The following is a 16151-nucleotide window of genomic DNA, read 5'->3' as shown; positions in this document are numbered from 1 at the left end:
CCAGATGGTCGGACCAGCACGATGGATGCTCGCATGCTGGTTGGAGCGGAGACACAACCGTAACTAAGCATTTATCTAGTTCTTGAGGCATTTCTCATCCGGGGGCCGGGGGCCTGCTTCAACAGACCTGGCGTTGTTGAGAATGCTAGCGGCTGGTCTGCTAGCTAAGTACATGGCTTGCCTTGAAGGCAGAACTGGCGGATAGTGATAGCCTACCTACCGTTGGCGAATCTTACCCGTACAGCGTAGAAGAGACGAACGCCAATGAAATCCGGTCATGGGAAATTCATTCTGAACGTGCCGCTCTGTACCGCGCGCTGCAGAGAGGGCGGGAAAAGGAGGAGCAACCCCAGCTGACAAAGTCTCAGCATGGTCGGGTCACTCCTGTCTTCAGCCCAGCACGCATCAACAGGCGTCTTCGCTGCTTCGGTGTTTTCAGCTGGTTCCAGATCATGAGCTTAATCCAAAATTGAAAGACCGGGGCAGACAAGGCTGTTCCCTGGCGGATTCTTGCCGGCCATGATTCAGCTTGTCAAGGGTCATGGCCACAGGGAAGCACGAGAAAAAGAAAGGAATTCACGATGAACTGGTGCTTGTCAGGGTGGATTGCCAGGGTGCTTCCTCTCCCATGCAGCACGATAGCTTCAAATCAATAATGCGTGTCCCTGGGCTAGCAAAACCAGCGTATGGGGAAAGCACCCGGCAAGCGATGCAGGCAAATAGAGCGTGAGAGAGGGCAGCCAAAAGGCCTATGTCAGCTGGCTCCACCATCCCGGGGATAGACGAGAAGAAAAAGAAAATAACGACAGAAAAAAAAAAAGTGCTAGTGGGAGAGGACCGGTCGACACACCGTCCTTTCTGTCTTTGCTTATCGCGGTAAAGAGTCGTCGATCCTAGCTTTTAGAGACAATCCAAGTGACTTGACTCAAACACCAAGGCTTCCATGATGGCCTGCTAGCTCTTCCACGGAGAAGGAACCTTTGCAACGGAACGATTCAAGATTGCGCCGCACCCCATGGGCATGAGCATGAGTTGCCCTTGAGCGCAACTCGATTGCAACATATGACTGGGTAGTGTGTGAGTGTGTATGTATGGGCGGCCCGTGTAGATAAAGAGACAGGCGCAGAGGAGGGGGTTGCCTGTTGCACCATGCTTGGGGGTGTGATGGGGGAAGGATGTCCCACGTTCAGCAATATAGGCTGTCAGATCGGGGCCTCCTTCAACTGTCGATCGCCGGGTAACTCCTCCGAACTTCAGATGCCCCCTTTACTTGTAGTACCACTCTAACCTAGACCAGAACTAGACGTCTTTAGACATACTTGGCCCAAGCTCCTCAAGTGTCATCAAATGAGTTGAAACGGCGTATTGGCGCGCGCGGATATTTTCGTCGATGATTACACTGGCTGGCGAATGAGAATCAGGATGGGGATTAGGAGCCGGAAAACCCAGTATCAATGTGTGCATCCTTGACCGCTCTGCTGCTGCTGGGGGAATTGGAGTCGCCGGCCTCACGGCTGCAGACTTGCTGGATAAATAGCTGCTCTGCTGGAGTGGGTGGAGGGCCGTCCAACCTGGTTGCAGGCAGGAAGAACCACCCATCCTGGCGGAGAAATCAATCGGGTTCTATTAAAAGATTTCGACGGTCACGACGCGAAAGAGGAACTGGGTGGCACTCCTTGCGAGGACAAGAGACGACAACCATCTCGACTCCTGGGTCTGAGACGCTCGAGGTGCGAGGAGGTTGAGGTGATCACGGTCAGGAGGCATACATACACACACACACACACACACACACACACACACACATACTGCCGTCCCAACGTGCCTGACTACTTGTGCCCTAACATTAGCAATTCGTCAAGGAGGTTCGCGCGCTCGAGTTGCCCGCTTCCCGCGCAGCGCCGTCGATGCGGATGGATGCCATTGTAGTCCAGAATCGGCTAACCTTCCAGTTTTTCCAGACTACGGGGGCAGAGGGTAGGGGTACACCATGGTTGCACGGCTCCTAAGACAAGACCCATTCGCCGGTAATCACGAGTACCGACCCAGGCAGTGGGAGGTGTCGTAACAACCGGACTGGGGATACCTAATGACACCCTCATCTAACATCACAAGATTTATAAACAAAGGGCGACGGGAGCATGACATTGACAGGGCCGCTATCAATCTAAAATCAGCTTTCATGTGTACATGCCAGAGCGGGTAGGTAGGTTGCCTTTTTTCGGGACAGAAGGGTCGGGACTCCCCCCGCACCTGGCTTCAATGGCTGGGACACATACGGAACCTTCAACCTTGCTCTCTCTCTCGCAATCTCACCCACCCCCGAATGTCCAATGCTTTACCTACCTGGGTCATCTTTGGACGCACAACAGGCTCACAGGGCGACAGAAAGAGAGCTCCCTCCTCGATTTTCCAATGCTGATTGCGGCGACACCACCCCAGATAGGCTAGTACATATTTTCTTGCCAGCCGATCGGAATAAGCAGAGCAGGGCGTGCAGCACGATGCCTTTTCATACAGTACACATGCAATGAATGAATGACTGCTCATGTACCTACCGAGCTACCCTGGCCAGCCGACCTAACTTACGCATCGCCCTACGCTGGCCTAGCCTACGTCTTACTTACCTACCTTGGGTCTTGGTAGCGGAGGAAGTCTGCAAGTGCAGGGACAGGCATGGATGTCGGGCCTTGGATGATCTGTGAGCGAACCAGGGTCTCCCACCACTCAGAAAGTGTTGCATGCCGTCAGTGACCCTCCACTTGGGATTTCGGCTACAGAAGGAGAGCAGTCTGCTCGAGCTTAGCGTCAGTACAGTACGAAGTACGGAGAGCCAAGTAAGATAGCTTTTTTTTCCCATTGATGTTCCCTCTCTCTCGCCTGCCTCGCCGTTGTCCAAGACCCCCCAAGCAGTACCCAAGCACACCCAGCACCCAGCAGTCAATGTCAGCGTCTGCCTCTGCACTCTGCACTCTCTGCATCTTTGTAGCGTCTTGCGTCTGTCTGTCCGTCTTTTGTCTGCCCTGGCAGTGCAGTTCGCTTTTGCTTTCCCGCCCGTTTCGTCCCCCCGGCTCCTCAACTCTATTTCGTCCCATTTCCCTCGATTCAAAAGTGCGACAGGGTGCTTTCACGCTTGACAACTGTTGTTGCGGAGTCTAGAACCTATTCCGGCCATACATATCAGAATCCGAGACTCTAGCTGCCAACCGAGAGCATAGGCCCCCATCGCCCATTGGATATACCCGACAACCGCGCTCAAGGCGCCAAACGTCACTTTCGTCAAAACCGGTCTGGTCCTCCTCGTCGCTCACGTCCTCTCGCCTTTGACCTCGACCTCGACCTCGATCTTGACCTCGACCTCGACGACCTTCCATTCTGAATCGCCAATTCAACCACGGTCCTTCGGGTGCACCCGATAATCGCACCTTTGTGTTGATTGACACGGTCGCGCTTTGTCTGACGGGTTTCCATTGCACGGAGACCACCTCAAATCTTGCTTTAGCATAACTTTTGTCGCCAGCCGAGTCGGAGTATCCACGAGTCGGCACGACCTCTACCTGCGTCACACACGCAGCCTTTTGGACGGTTCGCGCCTTACAGTGACACCATCGGCTGTCACCCTCACCAAATCGCCGTTGAGGAAGGAGTACGGGATTCGCAACTGCTTCCTCTGGCAGGTCCTCGCCTGGCCAATTCGAATTATCACAAGAGATCACAGGGTATAATCTATCACGATGCCCGAAGGCGACATGGCTGTCGCCCAGGGCAGCAGCAACAACTCCAGCGACTTCGTGAGTTTAGTCCATATGATCCCCCCATACTTTGCGCCCCTGCTTGCTGCATTGTTCTAGACTATACAACTTGCTAATCTCTGAGTTCTGCTGATGATTTAGGTTCGCAAGTTATACAAGTAAATAAACCCTCTTGCTTAATCGATTTTAACCGTTGCGTCGTACTCTACGTTGCGCTGTCCCTCGACGCGACTCACTGACAAACTCGCCTTCGCAGGATGCTGGAAGACCCGAATTATAGCGAGGTTGTAAGATGGGGCGATGGAGGAGACAGCTTTGTGGTCTTGGAGGTTCGTCTCTCTGCGTCTGGTTCTGGTCGCAACCGTCCCTCTTGATGTTTGGTATTAACGTTTATGCTGCAGAACGAGAAGTTCACCAAGACAATTCTGCCGAAACATTTCAAGCACAGCAACTTCGCCAGCTTCGTCCGGCAGTTGAACAAGTACGACTTCCACAAGGTCCGGCAAAGTGAAGAGAATGGCCAATCACCATACGGCAAAGAGGTATGTCAACCAAATGGTCAAGCGGTTTTGGGCGAGGCGGGCCATGCTGATCGCATCTTGTAATGCAGGCTTGGGAGTTCAAACACCCAGCGTTCCGCGCGGATGCCAAGAACAATCTTGATAATATCAGGAGGAAAGCGCCGGCACCAAGGAAGAACCAAGCAACAGAGGACCAGTTCTCCTCGAATACACAAATCGCGGCTCTCAGCGAAACATTAGCCGCAACCCAACAACAAGTGCAGGCACTTCAGGACTCGTACTTTGAGATGGCGCACGCCAACAAGGTTTTTGTCGATGAGATCATGCACCTTCAGAAGATGATTAAAGCCCAGAACTCGGTCAACAACGAACTCGTGGATCATCTCGGCAAGATAGACCACGAACGTAGGCACGCCCGCGCTACCTCGAATCATTCCAGCCAGTTCAATGGGAACAACATCATGTCGGACGGAACCGAAGAGCCCCCGGCAGAACTTCGTCGTGCGCGGGAAATCCTGAACAGTGTCTCGGGCGACCACATCCCGGAGAAGGACTTGAGGCAAATGTCGATTCAATTTCAGCAGATTGGTGCCTCTCCAGATTCAGCCTCGTCGTCGTCTATGATGGGCCCACCCGGATCTGCTGGCATGCAGAACAACTACATCCATGACCCAATGAACGACTTGAGGCATATGGTGTATCCAGTCGGGCAAACAATTGGTATCGACCCCTTTGCTGCCGAGCATATGGGGAATATTCCATACAACCGGCCACTTTCCCAAAACAACATGGGCCCAGGTCCAGTGCCCGAGCCAGGTCCCGCTGCTATGCCAACTGCCAGCCCGCCAGTTGGTGCGCCCGGCGCCCAGTCCACTTCCCCATGGGGACAGAAGAAGCCTCGTGTATTGCTGGTCGAAGACGACAAGATATGTTCTCGGATCGGTTCGAAGTTCCTTGCTCAGTATGACTGCGGTGTTGAGGTCGCGGTATGTTGCTCCTAATTCCTTGTATCCGCCTTCGTAATAGGTGACTGACTGTCGGCCACAGCGCGATGGACTGGAAGCTGTGAACAAAATCAATACCAACCCTAGCTGGTTTGATCTTATCTTCATGGATATTGTCATGCCTCATCTTGACGGTGTATCTGCTACTGCGATGATTCGGGAAGTGTCGCCGCGAGTGCCTATTATTGCTATGACCTCGAATATCAACCAGCAAGACCTGGAAATGTATTTCCACTGGGGTAAGTCGAGCTTTTCTAAGAGTAAGCACGATGCAGAATACTAACGCTGGACGATTAGGTATGCGCGATGTACTGGCGAAGCCATTCACCAAGGAGGGTATGATTGGCAAACTGAAGAAGCATCTTCCCAGCTTTCTTCGCAACCCCCACAGGAGTCGGTAATGGACCCGATGTATTCGAACGGCGGCACTGGCCAGCCACCAACTCCAGGTCCATATGCCAATCCTAACATGAGTCTGCCCATGTCGGCAGCTTCGTCGGGTCCGATTGCAAAATTCGAGACAACGCCAGTGCAATCGCCATCAACAAGCACTTCCTGGCATTCTCCGGCGCAGCTTCCGCATGCTTCGCCCAACATGGGGCAGGATCAGGGGGTTACCTGACGGCCGGCAGTGGAGGCCCAATGGCAATGACACCAGGGGGCACGCAAAGGCCACAGCAATACGCGGGTGGGATGATACCCGCGATGAGCGGCCAGCAAATGGGTCGCATGCCGGATGATGGCCCCCCGGAGAAACGACAGCGTCTCTATGGACCCGGGCCTCAAGGACCGTACGCATAAATCACAACATCTGCAACATCTTAACACTTGTATATATGTATCCGAATATTTACCCAAAATCTGTGTGGTTCGGTTCACACTTGGGGGGCTCGAGGATCTCGCCAGCACCGGGTTTTTGTTTTGTCAATGATGAGTTGGGGTATATCGAATTAACCGTCGTATCGGGGGCTTGCCATTAGATGATGAAATACCCCCTTATTATGTTTCTTGGATGAGTCGGCGATCCCTGCAAATGTATGAGTAGAGGAGCTCCGAGGAACAGGAGAGTCCATTCCAGTATTTCGAAATACTGGTCTCATACAAGATGATTCATGACAATTCAGAAAAGAAAAGCGACATGAGAGATGTTCGTGACAAATGAGAAAGAAACGGAATTTCCAGCCAAACCAAGCATTGTCAGCCCAAGGCTGTCTTTCGGGGGACACCACGAGCCAGTTGATGATGAGTGGGGTGTTGCCAACTCAGAATCTTGCGAGACTCTGAAGGAAAATGTTGGGCGCTTCTCGATCAGACCGCGCGACGAGACAGATGTGCGTCGGCATGAGAACGAATGAAACATCATGTGGTTGCTTCGGCGAGCCATCTCAATCCGCGAAAGCAGGTATGGGCATCCGTTTGCAATCCTTCATTCGAGCAAACGCCCTGTCCCAAGCGCGCGCAAAGCGGGTGCGTGGTTGCAAACTAAGGCCGGTCGGAACATATTTCATACGACGTATGGATCGCAGTGCCTGGTCATAGGTATCGTGGGCAAGAATAAAGAAGGGACGCATTAGACTGGAGTGAGAGGGTTAGAGGGTGAGTGGGTAGATAACGGACATGGTCAGGTGGGAGTGCAGGGCCAACAAATCCGGGCGTCCGCCTGCTTACATACTTGCAGCAGTAACGGCAACCGTAGGCCCGGAGATGCTGCTGGACTGGCAAGACCCAATCCCGACGACGAGGTCGATGAAAGGCCAGACTAGCCCAGAAACCCAGGGACCAGCCTCCCAGGCCGCGTACCCGCATGTGCACTACTCACCACTACTACTAAATACCACCACTATCACAACCGCCCAAACGCCATCGATGCCATAACAGCCTGTTTCTTATTCGCGGACAACAGCAGATAGACCTACCTGTATGTCGACAGGCAAACGCACAAAGAAACAAACTCCAGACAAACGCATGAGGTACGTTGGACGGACTTCGGCGCAAAGGTGTGAATCAGTCTAACTCGCCTTTGTCGCTGGTTTGCAGATCAGCTAACGGCCGCAGCAGGTATGGGGGGGGATGCACAAGCCCTCTCTTGGTGCTTGGGTAGTAAGTAGGGTAGACCGTCTGTTGGCCGGGGGTATTGGTCATGGAAAAGTCGAGAACCCATCTCGGCCCCTTCTGGGCCCTGCTGTACCTGCATTGGGTCGCATGCTTCGATCAGAAGTGCCCGGGTCACCCTTGCTGCAACGATACATGGCAAGTACCTCCTCTCAAGAGCAGTCCGTCTTGGCATCCAACATAGCACCCAAGTGATATCTCTCCCTCTCTCGCTCGTTTCTTTCGTGAGTTCCCCATAGGTGCGGGAGAGCGGCATGCTCTTCGAATATTAGAGAGAGAGAGAGAGAGAGACGCACCACATACTTGGCAAACAGGACAGGCCGGTGTTGGCTAGGTAGCAAAGCAAATAGTAGGACATGCTAGGCCAAGGGAGACATAGTTCGACAGTAGGCAGTTTCGTCTATTCTGGACGGCATCTAGTGCCCGCTGGCATCCGATCTTCTGCTTGTGGCCAAGAGCTTGGTAAAGGGACGAGCAAGTTCCCCAAGTCGCTACCTTCCTTTCCCCAGTCGCCCCGTGCAGTCGTAGTGTAGCCCCAGCTTCTGGCAAAATGGTGCAACCGGCCTCGGCATCTCATCTCCCCTTGTCTGACCGTGGGCACTTGGATGGGAAAGTACCAGCCAGTGTAGACCGGGGTGGGTTTCTGGGCCAGACATGCGTGCAGGGGGGGGTCGCGGCAGTGCGGGCGGTTGAGGTCTGGACCGTTGTTCGTTGTGGTACCCCGGCATGGGCATGGGTCCATGGCGGTCGAGACCGCGGTTGGTGGTTGGTATCCGCCTGGGGTCAGCCATGCTCGCACGCATTCCTTTTATCGATAGGTAGCTGTAGCTATTAGGTACTGCACAGTGAATCCTAACCAAACAACCGCCTCTGGATTATGGGGGTATTTGGTAGACGCGCATTTGGAATTACTTGTCATATTGGCTACCCAGGTACTCGAGAGGTTCTGTCAAGGATATCTCGAAAGCCTCGTTTCCAATCAGAAAAAAACAAGGTCGAATTCATTCATCATATCCCAAAGATCGAACCATCTTATGAACTGCAGTTGGCTCTTCAGAGGTTGCAAGGTCGGGGCCAAGATGTCTCAAGCTTGGACATCCTGCTGAACAGAGCGTGGAACAGAACGTGAAAGAGGGGCATCGGATGGTGGTAAAGGCAGCAACTGTTGAAAATCCACTTTCAACGACTTTTCGGGCTTGACTCTCAATGACGTAAGCAACCCTTCTAAGTGATTGCACTGTACTACCACCACCACCACTCGTTAAACATGGCAACTACTTCCGGAAGTGTCAAAATCGCCCCTTCGGGCATCGCCGGCGCCGGGCGCGGGCTCTTCGCCTGCCAGAAGTTCGAGCCCGGCGACGTGGTGGCGAGCGTCGACCGCCCCTTCGTCGCCGAGCTCGAGATGGACCGCATGGAGGACACGTGCGCCTGGTGTTTCCAGCGCGGCGAGACGGACCCGGACGCGCGCGCCAAGGCCGCCATGATGGGCATGCCCGCGGGCTTCATCGAGACCAAGGCCTGCGCCGGCTGCCACCGCGCCAGCTACTGCTCCAAGACGTGCCAGAGCCGCGCCTGGAAGCGCGAGCACAAGTACGAGTGCGGCGTCATCGCGCCCCCGCGCCCGGAGCTGCCCGAGAGCGTCCGCGCCGCCATCAAGCTGCTCGGCCGCCTCAAGGCCGCCGACCCCAAGGGCGCCGAGCACAAGAAGCTGCTCGACCTCATGGAATTCCGCCCCGCTGGCGCCGACACCAACCTGCTCGAGACCTTCAAGCAGCAGGATAAGCAGAAGTTTGACGATTTCAATATGCTCGCCTGGGCGGCGTGGTCTTACTGCGGCAAGCCGGGCAACTATGGTGCTGTCGATAGCAGGGCCGGCGCGACCGGTTTCGTGTTCAATGTGCGTCGCCTCCATCCTTGGAAGATAAGGTGGCGGGTGATTGGGTCCAAAGACCAAATGGCTGACGGGAAACCCCTAACAGATACTATGCAATGCATTCATTCTGGCATCGCCCGTGGATGGAGTCAAGTTTGGCATTGGCTTCGACAACACCATCTGCGCTGCTAACCACTCCTGCGACCCCAATGTCGTCATGACCTTCCTGCAGCCCAAAGTCGAGCTCCGAGCACTTCGGCCCATCAAGAACGGCGAGGAGATCTTCGTCAAGTATGTCGACGTCACGAACCCGATCGGCGTCCGTCAGGCCGAGTTGAAGCAGACGTATTTCTTCGATTGCAAGTGCCCCAAGTGTTCGAAGGGACCCGGCTCCGCAGAAGACAGGTTCGCCGAGTCTCCCGAGGCGCTCCCCTCCCGATATTTTGCCATTGCGGACACACTCATCAAGAAGTACGACGCACAGCTCTCTCATTTCTTGGCGTCGCCTTTGGAAACTGCTACCACGGCCCAGAAGCGGGTCGCGGCTATGGAGGCAGAGGCCTTTTCTATCAGCGGCACAACTCTGGGTGGCGGGGAATCCGTGGAGAGCAATGAGGAGAATGCCAGGAATGCGCTGAAGATGTGCCTCGACTCGGGCATGTGGAGCCTGGCCCGTCAGCCGGTACCCCAGCTGTGCCGGCAGCTCTTCCAGATGTATCTCGAGGGCGGCAGCCCGTACCGCGCCTTCCGTATCGGGCTCAAGGCCTACTTCGAGATCCTGCCCAAGGTGAGCCCGCAGGAGTTCTACCCGGACCGCATCATCGACACGTGGGGGCTCGCGACCGTCACCAACGTCCTCTGCGGGCCCGCGTTCGCCGAGATTTACGGCGAGCTGCAGGCCAGCGGCGTCGACCTGCGCGTCGTGTTTATTGGTTTGCTCTTCGAGGTCTACGACCAGCTGCCGCGCATGTACGGCCTCGCCTCGCCCTTTGGCAAGGTCATGGAGAACACGTACAAGCAGATCGTCGCGGGCATGGGGATGAGCGAGGCGGACCTCCGCGATCGGGTTAAGCAGACTTGGCCGTCGCTGGAGACGGCGGCGAGGAGCATTGATTTACTCAAGGACTGAAACGGCTTTGTTTGCTGAAGAGTCATCAGCGGATGTTTGGAAAGTTGGGGATTGATGGTGTCTAAAATTGCGCAGTTGATGCGAACCCCTATTCGGGGGTGGCGCAAGCAGCTATATCTAGGCTGCTCTGAGCAACCGCCTTAAGGTCAAGGGTGCCTTGACACTTGTGCGTACAAAATGATAAATGGTGTACCGAAGCTATTAAATGATCCGGTTTTTTTGCGTTTATATATAACGTGGTTTACCACTACGCGACGTATATTACTTAGCGACGCACTTTAATTTAATTTTAATATAATTAAATTTTAACGCGTAATATTTTTATAATTATAATACTTAATTAATTTTAAAAAGATCGGATAGTTTTAATAATTTAAGCGATACGAAACGAATCGAATTAAATAAGTTAAAAAGTAATAACGTAGTTTACTACTATATAATGTATATTACTTAGCGACGCACTTTTTTTATTTCTTAACCTTTTTATATAAATTAATTTAACTATAACGCTTAAAATTAATTAAAATTACTCGCTATTTAATTCTTTACTTAATTTTATATCTTTTTTATATATTTACGTATTATAACCTATTTCGCTGTAAATACTATAACGCTTTTTACCGGTCGTTCTTCGTTTTAATAAACCCCTATTTTTATTTTTATTAAGCGTTAAACGCTTCCTTTTTATTTTTTTATTTTATAATTACTAAAATTCTTTAATAATAAGGGCTTTTTTAAGTTAAACTCGCAATTTTTTAGCTTTTCGGCGTTTAAAAAGTGTTAAATTAATCTCTTTTAATATATATATTTTATCGCGTATAAAAGTTATTTTATAGGCTATTTTAATTATATTTTTCGCTATTTAGTTTATTATATTTAAAATCGGCGTCGAAAAGCTTTTTTAATAAATAAATACCCTTTTTTTAATATAAGTAAAGTATTTAATTATTTATTAAGGGTTAAACGGCGTTTAGTAACATGGTGCGTTAGCCTGTGCGCTGGTTAGTGTGGAGACCCCACACTAGCCCCACCACCCTGTTATTAAAACCGATTTACCGTATCGGCCCTAGCTCGATTTTCTCTTTCCTTTCCTTTTCGTCGTAAATTCTATTTATTTCAGGACTTATTTATAGCCCCGCCTCATAAAGACCTAATTGCGTAACTATTTACGACCGCCCTTTTTATTATTTAGTAGTACGATATTTTATTTAACTATTCGAATTAATTAATGCTATTTTCGCCGCTTTATAATAAAAAGTAAATATTAATTAATTAACGCTAAACTTTTTGGTATTTAACGACCTATTTTAATATAAATACGCTATAGCGCGTAACGAAAATAACCGCGCCTTTTAAGCGGAGGCTAAACGATATATACGTTTTAATTAAGGCGCCTTTATAAAGTTTATTAACGGACCTAAGGAATTTAATAAGAAATTAACTCGCTTTTCCCGCCGATTTTTAAACCGATATAGTTTATTAATTAATTTAAAGGTCGAATAAATATAGACCGCTTATAATAATCCCGATAACGTAGGAGACGAACAGGGTTTTTATACCCTCGTCGACTTTAAACGATTATAAAAAAAGCCTAGTTTTTACGATATAATATTATAATCGACGATTTAAACGGCGACGACTTTTAAGCTCGGTTAAACGTTTTATTTAATTAATACACCCGCGACGATAATAAAGCTGCTTTCCTTTTCGCCTTATAAATTAAGATTAAAAAAGCTAAATAGCCCTTTAAAAGCGGACTTATCGCCCTTAACGAGTTTAAAAAATATATAATAACCCGAACGAATTGTTTTAAAAAGTACGCTTTATATTTTTATTAAGTTATGCTCGTACGATATAAATATCCGATTTTTACGTTAAGGCTCGCCGGGTAAACTTTTAATTAAAATTAACCGCTACCTGGGCTAAATACTTAGTTTTACTCCCTTTTTTCGATTATTACGATATTTATAAAGGCGAGAACCTAATAAAAAAGCAGCTTAAAATTAACGGATTAAATAGTAAACTCGACTCGTTAAAAACTACCTTAAAAAAGTTAATTAAAGCTTATAACGAGGCCGTTATTACCCGGGAATAAATAAAAACAATTATAAACGATTTAATTATTAACCTTATAAAGGCCAATATCGAGTCGACGAACCGATTAAAATAACTATATAACGCTTAAGCCGCCGTTACCCGATTAACTATAAATAAACGTAATAATATTCCTTTTACGATTATTAATAATAAAGGTATTCGTTATAAAAAAAGTTATAAAGTTAAGGTTAACGATTTCTATAGTGACAAGAATAAAAATAAAGTTTTTTTCGAAGTCTAATTTTATTAAATTAAAGATATACGAATTAAAAATGCCGATTATTTTTTTTTTCGATAGTTAAGTATTTAACGTTATTCGTAATTACGTAAAAAGCGATATTACTCGTAAACTCTTACTTTTCCTCCGGGATTATTACCTTAATCGTGTTATTATTATTAACGAGCTCCTTAATTACTTTTAAAAGCAATATTTCGACTATACTTTTCGCGAAAAAGTAAAGAAAAATACGATTAATTAAAAATAACTTTTTTAGCCGGTTACTAAAAGTTTTTTTCTAATTTCGTTAAATTAACCGAAAAAAAAGAATTCCCCCGTATTTTTTAAAAGGAAACCTTTTACGATAAACTTATACTCCGCGTTATAATTACTATCGTTACGATATATTTCGACGAAACTATCGACTTTAACGCTTATATTAAACATTATAAGCAAATAATTCAAAATTTCGTAAACGCGAACGAAAAAAAAAAGCGATCCGATAAGCCCTTTTTCTCGTAAACGGGCAAAAATAATTCCCGTAGTAAGAACGATAAGGTTAACACTTTTAAAACCTTTGCCTTTATTAAGCTTACCCCGTAGGCAGGCATCTTTCCGATTAAAATTTACCTTCCTCTTATTACCGTTAAAGAAACTTAGAAGCTAATAATAAAAAAAACGATGTTTTAATTATTACTAAACTAGCCATCGGAAAACTAATTACTCCTTAGAGTAATATAATGCCGGAGAACGTAAACCTACCGATATTAACGAAATTTATTAGAAATATAAAAGAGCGTCGCCTAACTTCCCCTCTAATAACTATAAATTTAATTAAGCTTTTACTGAGCCGAAAAAATTAAAAAATTAATCTTAAAGAATAAGGACTCCTTCCTAAAATAAGTATTAATTACCGTTAAAAATAACTTAATAACGATACTATTCGATTTTTTATAAAAACTAATTAAAAAACTTTTTTTAATTTTTAAATATATTATAAATAGTAATAAATTATCGTTATTTATTATCGCAGCGTTTATTAATATAGGAATATCCGGTTATTTATTTATAAGCGTAAACTTCGCGGGTAAAATAATTAGATAATTAAGTGCGAAACGAGTAACCGCTTTTCGACCTTATAAAATTAGGGGTTTCGACGGTAAACTTTTTTAATTTTTTAACGTAGTAATATTCGTTAACCTATAAATCTATTACCGAAGCACCGGGCTAGTCCCTTTCGTAATAATTAATATAGGATATAATTTTATTATTAAACGAAAATGGTTCGAGGAATACGATATTATTATCCGCCCGAGAACTCGTTACCTAGATTACCTTAATAATTAAAACCCTATTAAAAACACGGATATACCGGTAAACGAAGTAAATATACTGTTATAATATTCGAGTTATTAAAAAAATACGGATACTAGGAATAAAGCTTTAAAAGCTTAAATTAAAAAGGATAAACGGGAACGAAACGGCCGACTTTTTTAATTAAAAGCCCGCTTTACACAGGGGGAAAGTACGCGGTCACTTAGTACTTTTAATCCCCCCGCTATAAAAAAAAAATCTAAATCCCGAAAATCCGTTCGCGTATTATTTACCGTTTAAATAAAAAAGTAACTAAAATATAGCGTAATTTTAACGATAAGTTATAAAAACTAAAGTAACTCGGTAATAATCGCGAATAAACGCTAAAACGTACGCCCTATTACGATTAAAAAAATAAACGCGAACCTTATTGCTTTACCCGCGACGTTATAAGCTAATACCGTTAACGAACGCCTAATATAATAATTTTAAACGCCTTAAACTTTTATTAGAGTATAAAAAAAGACGACTCGTGCTAAATCTATAAAGTTACCCTTTACTAAATTAATAAGTTTATTTAAAAAAAAGAAACCTTTCGAAATAACTCCCTGTCTAAGGACGAAAATAAACTATGCTAAAAGGTAAAAGAAACAGTACTTAAAATATATAAAGACTTTTATTATATATTTAATAAAGCATAGTCCGATAAATTAAATAAACACCGCGGATCGATAAACTATAAAATTAAACTAACGGACGGTATAAAACTAAATAATTTAAGCTATAGCCGACTCTATAAAATATCCCTAGAAAAGTTTACCGTAACCCGAAAATATATTTTAAAAAACTTCTAAAAAAGCTTTATTATATCGAGCAACGCCCTTTAAGCGGCTCCGGTATTTATAGCCTTTAAAAACGACGGCGAACTTCGTTTTTACGTAGACTTCCGGAAACTAAACGCTATTACGCGAAAAAACCGATATCCGCTATTATTAATCGAAGAAACCCTTCATAGGATAATTAAAATAAAAATTTATACCAAAATTAATATCCGGTAAGCCTTTTATAAAATCCGCTTAAAGGAGGAAAACGAAAATTTAACGATTTTCCGAACCCGATACGAAGCGTATAAATATAAAGTCCTCCTATTTAAACTAACTAACGAATCATTTACCTTTTAAAAGTTTATTAACGATTTATTACGGGAATATTTCGATAATTTTTACTATACTTATATCGATAATATCTTTATTTATTTTAAAAATCCTTTTTAATACGAAAAGCACGTAAAAAAGTTCTTTAAAAACTATTAAAAGCTGGCTTTTAAGCTAACTTTAAAAAATACGAATTTAACGTAATAGAAACTAAATACCTCGGTTTTATTATTAAGATTAATAGCGTTACCGTAGACCTTAATAAAATTTCCGCGGTAAAAAATTAGTCTTTATTAATAAACGTAAAGGCGGTATAATCGTTTTTTAAATTCTATAATTTTTATTGTAAATTTAATAAGGATTATAATAGGATTATTAAACTGTTAACGATGTTAATAAAGTTAAATTAGCTATAAATTTAAGGAACCGAGTAATAAACTATTTTTAATAAATTAAAAAACGCCTTATTATAAGCACTAGTTTTTTTGTATTTCGACCATGAGAAAAAAACGAAGCTTAAAACCGACTCGTTCGACTATATTATTATTAACGTTTTTTCTTAAAAATAGAACGATAAGGAATAATATTTAGTCGGGTATTTTTCGGAATTCCTCTAAGGATTAAAGCTTAATTACTTTATTTATAATAAAAAATTACTCGCTATAATTCGAGGTTTATATTATTAACGCGTAGAGTTAATCGGGCTTTAACGCTTTAAACCGTTTATTATTATTATTAATTATTACGCTCTTAAATATTTCAATATTAAATAATATTTTAACTCTTAATAAATCTACTAGACCGAAATTTTAGCCTAGTATAATTTTATTATTACTTACCGGCCTAGAAAAAATAATACCGTTATAAACGCGTTATTTCGAAAAGCGAAAAAATTAAGGACCTTTAAAGCTAAAAAAGAAAGCGAAGGATATTAAACTATTTTTAAACGCCTAAGCCCGTTATTAGGATTTAGCT

General features: G+C 45.5%; 2 protein-coding genes across 2 annotated transcripts; both read left to right on the top strand.

Moving 5' to 3' along the window:
* Window positions 1–3734: 3734 nt before the first annotated feature.
* On the top strand, window positions 3735–6078 carry PG986_006776 (uncharacterized protein; the record flags this gene model as incomplete). The annotated part of the gene is made up of 8 exons (XM_066842998.1): window positions 3735–3791; window positions 3894–3910; window positions 4009–4081; window positions 4154–4294; window positions 4363–5259; window positions 5321–5516; window positions 5575–5674; window positions 5769–6078. 8 exons carry the CDS (start codon window positions 3735–3737, stop codon window positions 6076–6078), a joined length of 1791 nt encoding a protein of 596 aa, XP_066699110.1.
* Window positions 6079–8656: 2578 nt separating this feature from the next.
* On the top strand, window positions 8657–10394 carry PG986_006775 (set and mynd domain; the record flags this gene model as incomplete). The annotated part of the gene is made up of 2 exons (XM_066842997.1): window positions 8657–9289; window positions 9372–10394. 2 exons carry the CDS (start codon window positions 8657–8659, stop codon window positions 10392–10394), a joined length of 1656 nt encoding a protein of 551 aa, XP_066699109.1.
* Window positions 10395–16151: the final 5757 nt, after the last annotated feature.

This window comes from Apiospora aurea (genome assembly GCF_038362705.1).
Source record: "Apiospora aurea strain CBS 24483 chromosome Unknown utg000005l_segment0_segment0, whole genome shotgun sequence".
Classification (NCBI taxonomy): domain Eukaryota; kingdom Fungi; phylum Ascomycota; class Sordariomycetes; order Amphisphaeriales; family Apiosporaceae; genus Apiospora; species Apiospora aurea.
The sequence above is the reverse complement of the archived record's forward strand: the minus strand, read 5'-3'. Positions and strand labels throughout refer to the sequence as shown.